This window comes from Indicator indicator, chromosome 34, assembly GCF_027791375.1.
Source record: "Indicator indicator isolate 239-I01 chromosome 34, UM_Iind_1.1, whole genome shotgun sequence".
In the NCBI taxonomy this organism is placed as follows: domain Eukaryota; kingdom Metazoa; phylum Chordata; class Aves; order Piciformes; family Indicatoridae; genus Indicator; species Indicator indicator.
The window spans coordinates 2111165-2128087 of record NC_072043.1 but is presented as its reverse complement, the minus strand read 5'-3'; the positions used below and the strand labels follow the sequence as shown (position 1 = coordinate 2128087).

At 49.4% G+C, this 16923-nt stretch overlaps 1 protein-coding gene across 1 annotated transcript in view; it reads right to left on the bottom strand.

Annotated features, from left to right (window-relative positions):
• Positions 1-3045: 3045 nt before the first annotated feature.
• CBL (Cbl proto-oncogene) overlaps positions 3046-16923 on the bottom strand; it is a 32240-nt gene continuing 18362 nt past the window's right edge. The window contains exons 5-16 of the mRNA XM_054395689.1: positions 15944-16065; positions 14825-14962; positions 13872-13959; positions 13109-13240; positions 12364-12567; positions 10115-10246; positions 9253-9630; positions 8614-8708; positions 7942-8097; positions 6883-6986; positions 6227-6409; positions 3046-3326 (exon numbers count right to left, since the gene is read on the bottom strand). Of these exons, the coding sequence (XP_054251664.1) occupies positions 3046-3326; positions 6227-6409; positions 6883-6986; positions 7942-8097; positions 8614-8708; positions 9253-9630; positions 10115-10246; positions 12364-12567; positions 13109-13240; positions 13872-13959; positions 14825-14962; positions 15944-16065 (2013 nt within the window). The remainder of the gene's footprint in view (positions 3327-6226; positions 6410-6882; positions 6987-7941; positions 8098-8613; positions 8709-9252; positions 9631-10114; positions 10247-12363; positions 12568-13108; positions 13241-13871; positions 13960-14824; positions 14963-15943; positions 16066-16923) is intronic.

The window sequence follows — 16923 nt, the reverse complement described above, 5'->3', positions numbered from 1 at the left end:
TTTCAGAGAGGGATGGACACTCAGACCCAGCCTAGGGATGCAGCATTCCCTTCAAAAAGGCACTAGACATTTGGGTTGGGTTCTGGTTGTTTCTTTTTTAAAGTTAATTTCTTAAGAATAAAGATCAAGGAGGTGAAGGGAAGAGAGAGAAATCAATGTAAGAGTTACCTTTTCTGAAAGAAAAAAACCCAAAACAAACCACTCTGCAGTGCCTGGATTGACTTCAGAGAGCACAGCCATAAGACAAGGCTGGGATTCTGCAAACATTTCCATGTTTCAGGAAGAAAAAGGTCAAGGCTTCAGTTTCTTAAATCAGTTTGAGACACCAACAGTGCACAGAAAGGACACATGCAGAAAAAATGAGTGATACATGCCACAAAGATTGCTCTCTCTAATCTCTAATCCCTGGCACAACACCCACAGGAATGCCTCTCAGCACACAAACCCCAAAGGCAGGGCTGCAACAGCCCTGCTAGGCAATGAGTGAATTCAACCTTACAACAAGCCTGTAATCAAGGGCTTGCATGGGACAGAGCATCACCACCCTGGCCACACACACTGTGCAAGACCAGAGTTAAGGCTTTCTAGCTGGCTGGACCTGGCTTTGATGCAGCCTTGGCAGTGGCAAGAGTCACACATCACAGCTGAACACACTTGCACTGGGTTTACACAGTGAGTCAGAACTGAAGTGGCTCCAAACCCAAGAGGGAGCTGGTGGCAGCACTGGCGAGAGCACAAAAATAGAGGGAAATAAACCCAGAGTGCTCCAAACCCAAGAGGGAGCTGGTGGCAGCACTGGAGAGAACACCAAGAAAGAAGGAAATAAACCCAGAGTGCTCCCTCAGCAAAGGGTTTGGGCTGGCTCTGCAGGACACAGCCAGGAAATACTCTCAGGCACTAGGATTCCCAGGTGTCACATGCAGAGGGGACAAGCCAAGCTGCTCCACCTTCCTGCCCCAGCAGCACCAGTGCTGGGCTTGCCTCTCCACGAGCTCCCACAGGCTCCCTGAGCAGGGCTGCAGGGCACAGCTGGCAGAGCACTTCACAGACAAAGAGCAGCAGCACCTCTGAGCTGTGGCACACATGGGCAGAGGAAAGAGAAGAGCTCCTCTACTCCAAGCCTTTCAACCCAGCACCTTCCCCAAAGCCAGCCCCTGCTGCCCCTGCAGAGAGCCATGCCCACTGCCAGCAATCCCATCAGTGTGCTGCATTTGCAAGTTCCAGGCCTGGCCCCAAAACAGGAATGGTGCTGATGGCCAGGAGAGCTCATTATGGTTTCAGAGAACATTTTATTCACTACAGAAAGGAGGGGAGGAAAGAGGGACAGTTCGTGCTTTGAGACTGCCTGGAACCCACTGCATCAGTTTCTAAAGCTGGAGATTCAGAGAGAAACAACCTCACAGTCCATACAAAACAAACACTTCTTCTTAGTTCCCTTTGCTTGTTAAGTCCTCTGCCAATTTCAAGCAGTTTCTCTAAGGCCTGGGCCCAGCTCCTGGATTCTTTAAAAGCCTAAACTGCATCCAACTACCATAATCACTCCAAGTTGCAACCCTTAGCCTAGTGACTGCTGCTGCCCTTAGAGAGGTGCAAATAATGCTGGAGATGCTTCCAAAGGCTGCTAGCCCCGCAGTGTGCACAGAGCACTTGCTCATCTGTCAGGCTGTGGTCTCTCTACTTCAATCCTCTCAAAAGGAATCACACACTTCTTGCACATCAAGCCTGTACAAACAGAGTTAAGTAGCTGAGTATGCAAGTCAGGTTTTTTTTTTTCCCAAGTAACAGCTGAGCCCTGACTTTTAAAGCCATGTTGATTGTTTTACAAATACAGAAGTTTCCCCAGAGCTGTTTTAACACAAGCTCTGGCAATACCTTAGAGCAATGGAAATGCAAAGAAGAGCCCCCACGTTGTTGGTTTGGTTTTTTTGACAGCCATGCAGAGAACTGCTGCATTTCTTTGACTGCAAAGCAGGTGAAGATACCAAACAAACACATCAGCTGCACCTACCAATTCCACAAAACAGCCTGGCACAAAGACAGCTAACTCCTGCAAAAGCTCTCTGAAGGAGATGATGGAATGTGTGTGAAGGCCACTAGTCTGCGACAACCACCATGCAATTAAGATAAATAAAACATCCCAAAGACCAGGTGCAGCATTCCTGGAGACAGAGCACATGGGGAGTGTCCAGGGATGGCTGCTCCAAGCCCAGCAGAGCCACAATCAAGTTTGAGCACTGAAGCACTAAAATGCTCAAGGCTGAAAAAACAGAGGAGAAGCAACAGCAGCCAGTTCTTTGCTCTTGCTCCAGATTCTTCCCACCCTCTCCCACCCCTCAAACCCAGCACATTTAGCTGCCTGCAGTCTGGTGCTGCCAGCAAGAGGACACCTAGGAGAGAAATCCAACTCCTAGCACTGTCAAGAGCCTGACAGAAGCTAGTCACACTACCTCCAAGCAAGGAGGGAGGTAGCAAACGCCATTATTACAGGCAAGGGGGAAGTGCCAGGGCAAACGGGAAGCAATCCAAAGATCCTTCCAAGGTCTCCTATTTATTCCCAGTGGAAAGTGACCTCCCAGCTGTTCTAAAAAAGCCTGAGCCAGACACATAGCAGCGAACAGATCCAAACCTAGTACCATGAACCACAGGACACACCACACCAACCTCAGGACTTTGCTTCTCAGAGCACTCACTTAGAATTCACAGCACAAACACTCCCCCCAGCCTCCAGGGCATCAGCTCAGGGATCCCTTGGCATGATACCTTCCCCTGCCAACACCCTGGGAACAGATCTGTTCTCTCCGACAAGAGGTAGGGGTAAAGGACTCCAAGACACACACCTGTATATAAAACACCACTCTGCTCCATTTCATTCCCCTGCTTTGAAATCTGGAACCACATAAACCTGATAACTGATTCTCTGAAGAGGCAGGACTGACCTCAGCGTTGAAGTCTCTAAAGGAACCCCTTCCCCTTTGGTGAGTAGCTGGGCCAGGGCTGCCCAGGCAGTTGGTCCACAGAAGCTGCAGTAGGTGTGGAGGTCGTGTGCTATGTGGCCACATGCGCCGGGGAGGAAATGGAAACGAACTCCCGGAGAATATTCTTGGCCATTTCAATATTGTTATGTGCAATGAGCAGTGCTTTCTGGATGTCCTGATATGAGTAGCCTTGGCTCATGAGGTTCTCGATCTCACTGGAGAGTTGCAGTGAGGCACTGGTCCCACTGCTGGCTCCTCCTGTTTGGCAGCTCCCTGCTTTCCGCTCCGAATTTATCCTCCGAGGCAGCGGCTTTGGAGGCCTTTCTGGAACTTGAGAGCCGTCTGAAAAACCTGGAGGGAGAAAAAAAAAATGCATCACTTCAGAAGCAAAAGGCCATGTGATTCTCACTTGGAACAAAGCAAGCATGACATGAGACTGATAAATGGCACTTGGAAAATGTGCCACTGAGAGCTGCTCTGCTTTTTCCACCTCTCACATCGTGGTGCGGATTAGCTCAGCTTCCCCTCGTGCAACAATTGCCATGGAGATTTCTTTTTAATCAGGAAGCCACATCAGGGTCATTCATTAAGATAAGACCATAAAAATAGAAAAAAAAAAAAAAAAAAAGAACTGGCAAGGAATATGTGTGTGCATGTGAGCAGAGCTCAGAGCCTTACAGTAAGAGGCAGCGACCTGCTAGGAAATAATGACACAGAGAATGTGGCAGCTTTAGCAAACAGAGGATCACAGAATTGGGTCGGAAGGGACCTTGAAGAACATCCAGTTCCAACCCCCCTGCCACAGGCAGGGACACCACTCAACTAGACTCAGCTGATCAAGGCCTTGAACACCTCCAAGGAGGGGGCATCCACAGCCTCCCTGGGTAGCCTGCTCCAGAGTCCTACCACTTTCCTGCTGAAGAACTTCTTCCTCAGCTCCAGTCTAACCCTGCTCTGCCTCAGCTTCAAACCATTCTGTCCTGTCTCTAGACACCCTCATGAAAAATCCCTCTGCAGCCTTCCTGTAGAGTCTCTTCAGGCTTTGGAAGTCAGCTCTAAGTTCCTCCTGGAGCCTTCTCTTCTCCAGGCTGAACACCCCCAGCTCCTTCAACCTGTCCTCACAGCAGAGGTGCTGCAGCCCTAGGATCATCTTTGTGACCCTGTCTGTTGTACAACAAACAGCTCTGTAAGACCAAGAATGTCCAAACCATCCCTTTTGAAGAGCAGGCACTGCAGCACTGTTCTGAAAAGCAGCAGTCACCATGGAGCCTTTCCCAAAAACTTGTTCCAGAAGCACTAAGACAGAGAAAGCTCTTGAGGAAAGAAAGTCATTGAAGCTTCCTCACCAACCACACTGCAGTTTAACTCCCCAGTCTTCAAAGCACAAAATTCTTAGACTTCAAAAGCTTTTTGTACAGCTGAGGAAAAGGACTACCCATTCCTCTGCCACAAACTGCCTTTGGAAATAGCTGATTCAGCTTGGGCTGGATGGAATTTCAGAGCCCTTGGGTCACTTTGAAAGGACAATTACCAGCACAGGTTTTTTTTGGTAAATGATTAAGAAATTCAGCAGTAAGGCATGAGAACAGAAATCTGCCTAAATGGATCCCATCCTAGTCAGGCTTGCTCAGCAGCAGCCAATCCCCAGGGTTTCAGAAAGCTCCATGTGCTTCCCAAGCACAACCAGCAGGTCCACAACATTCTTCAGTAAAGATTCATAGAATGGGTTGGGTTGGATGGGACCTTAAAGATCACCCAGTTCCAACCTCCCTGCCATGGGCAGAGACACCTCCCACTAGCCCAGGTTGCTCAAGACCTCATCCAGCCTGGCCTTGAACACCTCACATCATCTCCTAACACTACAGAGCAGGACTGCAGTGTTGTTATTTCAGGGGTGCAGACAGAAAGAAGCATCAATGACTAAGCTCTCTCTGTCCCTTCTTATCCCTGTCTGCCACATCCTACAGACACAGTGACAGCAGGGAGCAGGAAGGAGGGTAAAAGCTAATAAATTCTCTGCACTAATAAACTCCTCTCTGTGCTCTAGAAGGGCAAGCTCAGAGAAGGGGAAGTGGTGAGGCAGGTGAATAGAAGACTCACTGAGGCAAGCAGTGCTGGGTACAGGAGGCTCTGCCTCTCATCTGCCTCCAGAAGGAACTAGAAGCTTACTTCTCCTACCTGGCAAATCACCAGGCTGCTCAGAGATGCTGAAAGCCCCCAACAGGAAGAGTTTCAGAGCTTCCTTTAGAGCTGCTGGGCAGTTGTAGGGAGTAACTCAGGCATGATTCAGAAAGGTTCTTGGGAGAGATGAGGCTTTGACTGCTCCCTCGGAGAGTGTGCCTTGCATCCAAGAAGGACAAGATGTCCTATGCTCCCCAAGGACAAAAAGGTGACCTTGCTGAGCCACTAGGTCCCTGCTCAAAGTGTGCTCAGGCAGCACACTTGTGCCATCTGCTGGCAACGGCCGCGGCCCAGCCTGCGGCAGAGGCTGTGCAAGCCCAGCTGTGACATCTCCTACTTACAACAGTGACAGCAGCAACTTTTGCAAGCTCTCCTTCATGCCCTGCTACAAAAGGAATGCCCTGGAGCAAACACTGGCTTAAGAAATGTCCTTTAAGCCAAGGAAAGGTTTTCCTATCTGTGACTGAAATGTGATTTGCTAGCTCAGAATCCCAGAGCGCCAGGTTGGAAGGGATCCCAAGGATCACCTGCTCCAACCTTTCTAGGTGAGAGTGGAGTTCAAATGAGCTGGCCCAGCACCCTGCCAAGCTGAGTCCTAAAACTGCCCAACAGAGGGGAATTCACTGCTTCCCTTAGGAGATGATTCCAACCTCTAACTGTCCTCATGATGACCAACTGTCTTCTGGAGTCCAATGGGAATCTCCCCAGCAGTAACTTGACCCCATCACCCCTTGTCTTTTCCATGGGACTCCTTGTCGAAAGGGAGTCTCTATCCTGGTAGTCACTCTTTAATCACTGGTCCATTGTAATAAGGTCTCCCCTCAGCCTTCTCGCCTCAAGGCTGACCAAGCCCAGCTCTCTCAGCCTTTCCTCACATGGCAGGTCAGTGACTGAGAGCCCAAGGCAGTGTGCTCCCAGTTGCAAACCAAACTAAGCATCTACGAGCAGAGTTAATTCTGCCTTGCCACCTTGATTTCACAGCTTACACTGAAAATCTTGGCTGAGAAGTTTCAAACCTGCACAGCAGCTCCCCAGTAGGCACTACAAGAGGAGGAGCAGAGGTGTCTGACCTGTGACTGGGTCGTTTTCCAAGGACATTCTGCTGAAGGCAGGCGTGGCGTTGGAGATGTCGGACAGCGTGCGCCGAGCAGTGGCCACCGGCAGTGGAGGTTTGGGGACATCATAGCCATCTTCTTCATTTTCTGACTCCTCAGGGCCATTGCTGGCACTGGCTGCTGCCAGATCCCCTGCATCTACAACAACAGGTACATGCTGAGCTCTGAGACTGAACAGAGGCTTTGTCTCTCAAGGCAGACTCTTTGCCCCTGCAGTCCACACTGACAGGACGCGGAAGGAAAGTTTCGTTGCCAGAACTCCACATTCAGTGGAAGCTCTTTTCAGAAAGTGCTATGAGAATCAAAATGCTTAGAATAGATGTGGGCTGACAAATGCTGCCCAGAAAAAAACCCCAAACAATAAAAATCTTCAAACCAGCATTTTTTTTTCTAACAACTGTTGAGTATTTTTACAGTGCTGGGCTTCTCAACAACATCCCCACAACACGCAGGCTAAGGACAAAGACACAGATGTTTCCACAGACATCCCAGCTATGGTAACAGTGAAAGCAAATAACACTCAATTTAGCCTCAGATGCTGTTCCAGCTGGGACTGAGATCAGTTCATTGCACCCTAGTTTCTCAGTTGCTTCTTCAGCACACCCACTCACCAGAAGTGTTGACAGTCTCAAAGGCAGAGGATGCTGCCTGGGAGTGAATGTTGTACATCGCTTCATACATGCAGGCATCTGTCTGCTGGTCGCAGTCTGAAACTCTGAGGGAGAGAGAAAACAAAGATTTCCCTTCAGTCATGGATGCTTCCTCCCTGGAGGTGTTCAAGGCCACGTTGGATGAGGCCTTGAGCAACCTGGGATGGTGGGAGGGGTCCCTGCCCATGGCAGGGCAGTTGGAACTGGATGATCTGTAAGGTCCCTTCCAACCCATTCCATGGTCACCACCTAGTCTCTGTGGCTGAGATTCTGCACAGATCCCTGCTTCCAAGTGTCCTGGGAAAGAGTATTTGCTGCAGAAAATGTTCTAGCAAGGGACAGTGCAATAATCAGCTTAAAAGAATTCAACTGATACTACCAGAACACAACCTTTAAATGGATTTTTTACCTTCAGTGGCTGCTGCTCTCAAAAGGAAGAATCCCAGAATGCCAGGTTGGAAAGGACCCCAAGGACCAACCTTTCTAGGTGATAGTGATGAAATGAGCTGGCCCAGCACCCTGTCAGGCTTCAAACTGACCAACAGAGAGGAATTCACTGCTTCCCTCGGGAGATGATTCCAATCTCTAACTGTTCTCATGATGACCAATTGTCTTCTGGAGTCCAATGGGAATCCTCCCAGCAGTAACTTGACCCCATCACCCCTTGACTTTTCCATGGGAATCCTTGTCAAAAGGGAGTCTCCATCCTCCTGGTGGCCACCCTTTATTCACTGGTCCACAGCAATAAGGTCTCCCCTCAGCCTTCTCTTCTCAAGGCTGAGCAAACCCAGAGCTCTCTCATGAGAGGGGAGTGGCTACCTGGGCCCTGCTACACTCTATAAGGATTCTGCAAAAGAGCAGCAGCCACATTTCACTCACGCTCAGCTGTGCCAGCCTAGGCCTGGTGAGTATCACTGGGGGTGGAATTCAGCAAACCAAGCAATCAGAATCATCTAGCAAACAAATCTGCTTGCCCAGAGCTGTGAGGGGGAAGCAGAGTGCACACAAACAGAACCTCACCGTAAACTCTGAGTCATTTCCAAAGGCATTTTGAGCTCTGGTTTTTGTACAGCAGGACCTGGAGGCACCACAGGCAGAGAGGATGGTGACATGTATTCAGTGTCCTCATCACTTTCAGACTGCTCCCCAGGAGGCAGTTTTGGTACAGGCAGTGGTCTGGAGGCAGTAGAAACAAAATATAAACATCAAGAAAATATTGATGGCAAATCTAATCCAGATCAACTTGGCCTTTCAAAATCCACAGGGGAACTAACAAGCTGCTGTCTTAGGGTGATTCTGGCTACAGAAATAATTTGGTTTTCAGGGTTCTCAGCAGCCCAGCTGCAAAGTCACACTGGTGCAAAGTGTGCAGAAGGAAGCTGACAATGCCATACCCATTGTGCATCACCTGCACCACCACAAAGACCAACTCAGAAGTGAATTCAGAAAGGAGTTAATGGAACTGTAGCCTCTTTCCTATGGCCACAGGGGTAACTACCAGCACTATCCATGGATCTTTGGCATGCTGATCCCATCCACCTTTTTGAGGTTGTGTCTTTTGAATCTGCCAGAAATTGAAACCAAGGCTGACAGAGCTTTGTCAAATTCTGTCCCTGGCAGCAGCATGAAGGGAACCCTACAGTTACAGTTCTCTAAGTTACAGAAGAACACCTCTGCTGGAAAACAACAGACCTGGCAGCTAAGGAGTAGATGGCATTGGCAGATGAGGAGGGTTTGATTTTGGGGTGTTCACACTCTGAGGTTGTTGGAGGACCACTGTTCAAGCTCTGAAAGAAAAAGAATTCCAAACCAGGAATCAGAAACACCAAATACACCAGAGTCATGGCAAAGCTCATTAACTCATTTAACTCATTCACAGCTTGAATTGGGTTGGAGGGGACACTCAAAGGGTATCTTGTTCAAATCGCCAGCAAGCAGCAGGGACACCTCCAACTACAGCAGGCTGCCCACAGCCACACCGAGGCTGACACTGAATGTCTCCAGGGATGGAGCCTCAACCACATCCCTGGGCAACCTGTTCCAGTATCTCACCACTCTCATCGTGAGGAACTTCCTCCTGATGTCCAAACCAAATCTCACCTGCTCCAATTTCAAACCATTTCCCCTTGTCCTATGGAGATAAAAGCAGCTCCCTTGTAAGTCCTCCCATTATTCTCTCTCAATTTCCCTGAATTCCAGGCACTCACCAGTTCCTTTTCATCTCTCCCTTAGCACAAGATCAGCCCATTCAGACATACACCATGAGAAGAGGGCACCTTGAAAGACTCAATTCCTCTCGGATTAACTTCACCTCCAACAGTCCCTACTCACCCCTGGGTTGTCCAGGCTGACTGTGCTCCCAAGGCGGTGACTGTCAGCCCTGGAGTCCATCTGAGAGGGCAGGGAGAAGGGCAGCGAGTGCCTGTTCGACAGTTCTCTGCCAGCCCAAGGGTCAGCGGGGCTCAGCGCTACAGATGGGGCTTTAGGAATGGGCCTGGATGGCCACAGCTCTGCCTGGCGGTTGGAGGGCACAGGGGGTGGTTTGTCCCTTGCAGGGCAGTCTCCTGGAGTGCAGGGCAGGGGACGTCTCTGAGGTCGCCCTTCAGCGCCGATGGAATGAGGCCTGTCCGGAGGCGGCGGTGGAGGGAGGTCTCTGAGCGTGGGTGGGATGGGCAGAGGTTTGTCCTTGTGAAGAGTACCAGGGACAGCCTGCAGGGCAGAAGAATGCAAAACATTGCTCAACAAAGGTAGTGGAACCCCGAGACAGAGCAGGGAGGGGGGTGGGTGGCAGAAAGGCAGGGTCTGGCATTCACTTTATCTCTAAGGATGTGGAGATAACTCTCCAGATCTCCACAAGTTAGCCCTCCAGAGACATCCTCTCTGCAGGCTTGAAGAGAACACAGAGTCACAGATTGCATCAGGTTGGAAGGGGCCCTCAAAAGGCATCTTGTCCAAGCCCCCTGCACTCAGCAGGGACACCTCCAACTAGACCAGGCTGCCCAGGGCCACATCAAGGCTGATCTTGAATGTCTTCAGGGATGGGGTCTCAACCACACCCCTGGGCAACCTGTTCCAGTATTTCACCACTCTCATTGTGCAGAACTTCCTCCTGATGTGCAACCTACATCTACTCTGCTCTCCTTCCTGTCTGCCCCACCACAAATCCCAGCTGAAAGAGCAAAGTGTCTTTGACCTTTGAAGTGGTGCCAGGACTGGAAGCCCCAGGTGGATTGGCCACTCTCTGCTGCAGAAGGTCCAGACGTGGTGGCACAGGAGGAAGGGCAGCCTGGGGAGCTACTGAGAATGGAGAAGGAGGACGCTCGACCTGAGAAACAAAAGAATGAGAAAAATCAACAAAGGGAAAAATCCAGCAGAAGTCCTTTTGTCTAGAGAGATTTGCAGGCTCTGTGAGTTGCAGTGGCTTGAACACAGCTGCTGGTAACAAACCACTGCATCAGTAGCAACACACAGCAGGAAATCCAGGCACAGCACAACAGCATCTGACTTGCAGCAAGCCTTGAAGATCAACAACAGTTTCAGGTGTGGCACAATAAAAGACAAGCTGGAGTAACAAAAGCTGCCTGCCTGGGCCCTGAGCAGAAGCAAGCTGCTTCTCTTCTTGACACAAGAGGGCAGGATCTGCTGCAAACCTCCTCAGAGCTGCAGGCACCAATGTGCAAACTACCAGGTCCCACACTACAGTGTGCAGCAATCATTTCGTGAGCTATAACCTTAATTTTTGCCTCTAGAAAGCTCTTTTTTTTCCATCTACCAATTGACAGAATGTTAGGGGTTGAAAGGGACCTTAAAAATTATCCAGTTCCAACCCCCTGCCATGGGCAAGGACACCTCCCACCAGCCCAGGTTGCTCAAGGCCTCATCCAACCTGGTCCTGAACACCTCCAGGGAGGGGGCAGCCACTACCTCCCTGTCCCAGTGTCTCCCCACCCTCGCTGGAAAGAATTTCTTCCCAGTATCCAGTCTGAATCTGTCCTCCTCAAGCTTCAACCCCATTGCCCCTTGTCCCATCACTAATGGCAGAGTCACCACACCTTTATAGAATCATAGAATCAGTCAGGGTTGAAAAGGACCACAAGGATCAGCCAGTTCCAACCCCCCTGCCATGGGCAGGGACACCTCACACTACATCAGGCTGGCCACAGCCTCATCCAGCCTGGCTGCAAACACCTCCAGGGATGGGGCCCCAACCACCTCCCTGCACAACCCATTCCAGGCTCTCACCACTCTCATGGGGAAGAACTTCTTCCTCACGTCCAGTCTGAACCTCCCCACTTCCAGCTTTATTCCATTCCCCCCAGTCCTATCACTACCTGATAGCCTAAAAAGTCCCTCCCCAGCTTTCTTGTAGCCCCCTTCAGATCCTGGAAGGCCACAAGAAGGTCACCTCGGAGCTTTCTCTTCTCCAGACTGAACAGCCCCAACTCTTTCAGTCTGTCCTCATAGAGGAGGTGCTCCAGCCCTCTGCTCATCCTGGTGGCCCTTCTCTGGACACCTTCCAGGAAAACTGTACAAAATCATCAGGCACCCTGTAACAAGCTGACAGGCAAACTGACTTCCCCAGCAGAACAGCTTTGCCCTCTACACAGTTAGTCATCAGGACTTGGGAAGACTTTATCTGGTTGGCTGCACCCATCACCGAGGAAAATGGATGACTTTCTGCTGATATGGGTGAACTATGGCTAGCAGATCAAAAGCACCACTGCTAAGCATGCAGACAGGTGTTATAAACCCAGACCTTACATTCTAATAGGTCAAGTCAGGCTTTTCACCCTTCCAAGGATCTCTCAGGACAAACCACAAAAGATTCACAGATTGCATGGGGTTGATGACCCTCAAAGGTCATCTTGTCAGCAGGGACACCTCCAACTAGAGCAGGCTGCCCAGGGTCACATCATGTCTTGAATGTCTCTAGAGATGGAGACATTCCCTGGGCAACCTGTTCCAGTATTTCACCACCCTCGCTGTGAAGAACTTCCCCTGATGTCCATCCTATATCCTCCCCTGCTCCAGTTTCAAACCATTGCTCCTTGTCCTATCACTCCAAGCCCTTCTAAATAGTCCCTCCCCAGCCTTCCTGTAGCTCCCCTTTTGGACATTGAAATGCAGCTCTAAGATCTTCCTGGAGCCTTCACTTCTGCAGGCTGAACAGCCCCAATTCTTTCAGCCTGTCTTCATAGCAGACGTGCTCCAGCCCTCTGATCAAAGATTTCAAAGTGTGATCCCCATTGCTTATTAGAACTGACAGTGCAAACTGAACTGACAAAAATTAACCTAAATCCCTGTTTTGCAACCTGAATAAAAATCTCTCCTGTTACAAGGCCATCACACAAATCACTCACAAATCACTAAGCCCACAGAAAGCTGGTGGAGAACAAACGTACTGCAACAGCTGCTAGCTAGCACACACTTTGGTAACCTTACTTTGGTACCAGCAAGTTCTTTCATCATGAAGAGGGAATCATCAGCTCTGTCATCATCATCATCATCATAATTGGGTGAGGGGGTTCCTTCTGCCCCTTGTCGTGACAATCCTCCTCCTCCTCTGGGGTCGAAGGGGTCTACAACAATTGGCTCCGTGCCTTTGATTTCACAGCGGCAGAAAGGACAGCCCTGGCCCTCTGATTCCTGCAGGGAGCAAGAGGTCTGTTACAGCAGCCACTCAGCTTCATGTACGAAGAGGAAGGTATCTTCAACACCTCCAGGGATGGGGACTCCACCACCTCCCTGGGCAGCCTGTTCCAATCCCTCACCACTCTTGAAGCAAAGAAATTGTTCCTAATCTCCAACCTAACCCTCCCTTGGCACAATTTCAGGCCATTCCTTCTCCTTCTACCATCTGATACTAGGGACACCAACCCCCATCTCACTCCAACCTCTTTTCAGGGAGCTGTAGAGAGCAACAAGGTCTCCCCTCAGCCTCCTCTTCTCCACACTAAACACCCCCAGCTCCCTCAGCTGCTTCTCCCCAGCCCTTTTCTCCAGACCCTTCACCAACTTTGTTGCCCTTCTCTGGACCTGCTCCAGCTCTCAATGCCTTTCTTGGAATGAGAAGCCCAAAACTGAACACAAACTGAACACCTGAGGGAAACTGTACAGTTGTGACAAGTGAAGACACCACTCCTGCAAAAAAAGCATCCAGAGAGATGAAGCAGCAGCAATGCCTCACCTGCCAGGCAGTCAGACAGGATGTGCACATCAGGTGGCCACATGGTTCAATCTTCACATCCTTGTCGTTCTCAGCACATATTTTACACAGCTGAAACGTGGAGCCCATCTCACAGTACAATTCATATTGTTCCTTGGGGAAAGAGACAAACAGACAGACATGGTTGATGCTGTAAAATGACAGCTGGGATTAGTCACAGCTGCAAGAAACCCAACAGGAGATTCGCAGGAATAAAAGGAATTCCAAGCACAAGAACACAGGGCAAAGGAGAGTGGAAGTCTGCTGCTAGAAGAACCGCCAAGCTCTGAAAAAGTGGGCTTCAAGTCATCCCAGATCTTCACAGATTCACAGAATGGGTTGGGTTGGATTGGAAGGGACCTTCAAGATCATCCAGTTCCAACCCTCCTGCCATGGGCAGGGACCCCTCCCACCAGCCCAGGTTGCTCAAGGCCTCATCCAGCCTGGCCTTGAACACCTGCAGGGAGGGGACATCCACAACCTCCCTGGGCAACCTGTTCCAGTGTCTCCCCACCCTCACTGTCAAGAATTTCTTCCTCATCTCCAGTCTAAATCTGCCCTCTTCAAGCTTCAATCCTTTCCCACTCATCCTCACCCTCTCTCATCTAGTCCAACCCCCAACTATAACTCCTGTAAAATACAATATGTCAGCCTTAAAATAAAGCCTTGGGGATACCAAGTATGACAGAATAAGGGGAGAAGTTGGGAAGAAAGTGAGTTTTATGGGTTGGAACACTTTGCTTACCTGTGTGACTTTAATGTGGTCCTGAGGTGTGGGCTCACACAAGCCAGTCAAGTCAGGATTCTGATTCCGGCCATCGGGAAATAAATAACTGCAGGGAAAGCAAATGGTCTCTATGTGCAGAAACACATCTGAACAGGTAGAAAACATCTTATGGGGAGATGGGGGAGGAAAGAAGGAATGAGGGTGAGAAGTGACGGGCAGGAATTCAAGTTATTCTGCATTCAAAATAAGTTTGGGAAGAATTTTCCTATGGGATAAAGCCCAGACATAATGTCCTTAAAAATCAAAATGAAACTTGTTTTCCTTGCTGGCAGCAGCTTGGATTTGAAACAGGATGTTATGGCCCCAGAATATTCCTACTTATATCATCCTAGAATCATAGAATTGTTTGGGTTGGAAAAGCCCTCTAGGATCTAGGATTCAGTCCAACCATCAACCCAACACCACCATGGCCACCAAACCATGGCCCCAAGGTTTCTTGAACACCTCCCCACCACCTCCCCCACCTCCCTGGGCAGCCTGTTCCAACCCCTGACCACTATTGCAGCAAAGAAATTTTTCCTCCTCTCCAACCCAATCCTCCCTGGCCCCTGGCACAATTTCAGCCACTTCCTTTTGTTTTATCACCTGAAACTAGGGAGAAGAGACCAACCCCCACCTCACTGCAACCTCCTTTCAGGGAGTTGTAGAGAGCAATAAGGTCTCTCTTCAGCTTTCTCTCCTCAAGGCTGAACAAATGCAGCTCTCTCAGCCTTTCCTCCAATGTCAATAATGATTTCTTGACCTCTGCTACCTCTCCTGTGAAGTACCTCATGTGTGGTGTCCCCAGAGGCTACATTTTACCATTCAAATCGACTTTAAGACCTCGTCGGAGGATGAAGATTTATAAAACAAACGGAGAGCGAAAAAGGGCAAAAGTGCAAAAAAACCTTAACGTTGCTAAAGTTACTTACAAGCCTTCCCTGAAGCCATCAATCAGTGCTTGAAAAAGAGGTTTGTTGTGGGGGATTGTCTGAAGAATGTTGCCATCTGCAGTGACGTAGCCAATGGCCCACTGACCCAGCCGTGTGCAGCTCAGCCGGAAAATGTAGCTGCAAACACACAAAGGAAAGGAATTCACTTTGGGCAGCAACAGAGAGGAAAGATGAAATGGCAAGCAGGCAATGTCTTTGGCTGTCTGTCTCAAGCCAGCAAATATAAACTAGTAGGAATAACCTGATGATTTATGGCAGCTTTCCTCAGTTTACCCCCAGGCAGATTAAAGAATCATAGAACAGTTTGGGTTGGAAGGGACCTTAAAGATCATCCAATTCCAACCCCCCGCCATGAGCAGGGACACCTCCCACCAGCCCAGGTTGCTCAAGGCCTTATCCAAGCTGGCCTTGAACACCTCCAGGGAGGGGGCATCCCCAACCTCCCAGGGCAACCTGTTCCAGTGTCTCCCCACCCTCACTGCCAAGAATTTTTTCCTCATCTCCAGTCTAAATCTCCCCTCCTCCAGCTTCAATCCATTCCCTCTCATCCTGTCACTCCCAGCCACTGTCAGAAGTCCATCCCCAGCTCTCCTGCAGCCCCTTCAGGTATTGGAAGGCTGCTCTAAGATCTCCCTGGAGCCTTCTCTTGTCCAGGCTGAACAGTCCCAACTCTTGTAGCCTGTACCCATAGGGGAGGTGCTCCCCTGTGCTGCCTTGGCTATCTGAAGTTGGCCTCAAATGTCCACACTGCTTGTGGGAGCTGCAATCTACTCAGCTTAGCTGATTTTATACATGTGCACCAGAAAGCTGTGGGACCTACAGACACATTCTGCTACCCCTGATCCTGTCAGCCTACTGTTCAGACTCACTCTGGCAGCACCCTCTCTGAATGCTCACATTCTGCTCGTGCCCAAAGGAGGTGTTGTAGCAACCAGGAGAGCGGGCAGGAGGTAAGTCACCACCCCATGGAGGCTAATCTCCAAACAGAGGGCAAGCTAGAGTTTTCTACAGTTTAAATTTCTTAGGAAGCCTCAAAAGACAAAGACAAACCCAACTTCCTCAAGTCAAGAATGATCCAAAAAGTGGTCAAGCACTAACCTGCCAGGTTTGTGAATGAATTTCTGCAGCCTGGCTTTCACCTCATCATAGGTGAGGAATGCCATATAACCAGGGTGAGTCACTGCTAGGCTATTCCAGTTCCTGAGCAAGGAGGACCATGGCTGTAGAAACAACAAAGAAATAGATTAACCATGAACTTCTACAAGGCAGCAACACATACAGAGTATTCCTTAAGCAAAGGGATGAGTTCTTAGGTTAAAGAAGCATCATAAATCCAGCAGAGGAACCAATCCTGCATTTTCATGCAGCAGTTTCTCTTTTGTTGGTGATAAAAACATCCTTAAACAAATCTCCTTTAGTAAGTCATAGAATGGCTAAGGATCTCAGAGAACATCTACTCCCATCTCCCTGCCATGGGGGGACAGCCAACCAGCCCAGTCAGCTGAACTTGGTTGCCCAAGGCCAGTCAGCGAGGTCACCAAAAGACAGCTCAAGGATAGCTACCAATTTCTGCTGTCTCTGCAGAGAGCAGGCATAAAGGGAAGAGCTTAAAAAGATCATGCAGAGGAACATAAATGATGACTAGCCTGATCTCTGACACCAGCTTCCTATATGGCCTCAGGAAAGAGCCATCCCCTGTCTCGATTTCACTGGGTGCAAGACATTTGTGACTGCTCCTTAACCACCTCACCTCCCTGGGGCATGGCAAGGCTTGCTGGTTAGTCTCAGATTTGAATAAATAAACCAGCTGATACATGTTAAACACTCCTGAAAATGATGCACACAAAAATATTAGAACAACTGTTGGAAAGCTTTCAACCTGAGAAAGGGCTCAGTGCCTAAATCTCATCCAATTCGTCCTAATTTCTTGCCTAAAAGGAGCTATCAGCTCCCCCTAATAACTTTACAGCTCTTGGAAATTGCAGCAGCTCTTAACTTGTTCTTTGTGTACTAAAGTTGGAAAAAAGTACTGAATGAGATCAGCTGCATTGCAACACTGAACATGGGAATTTTTCATC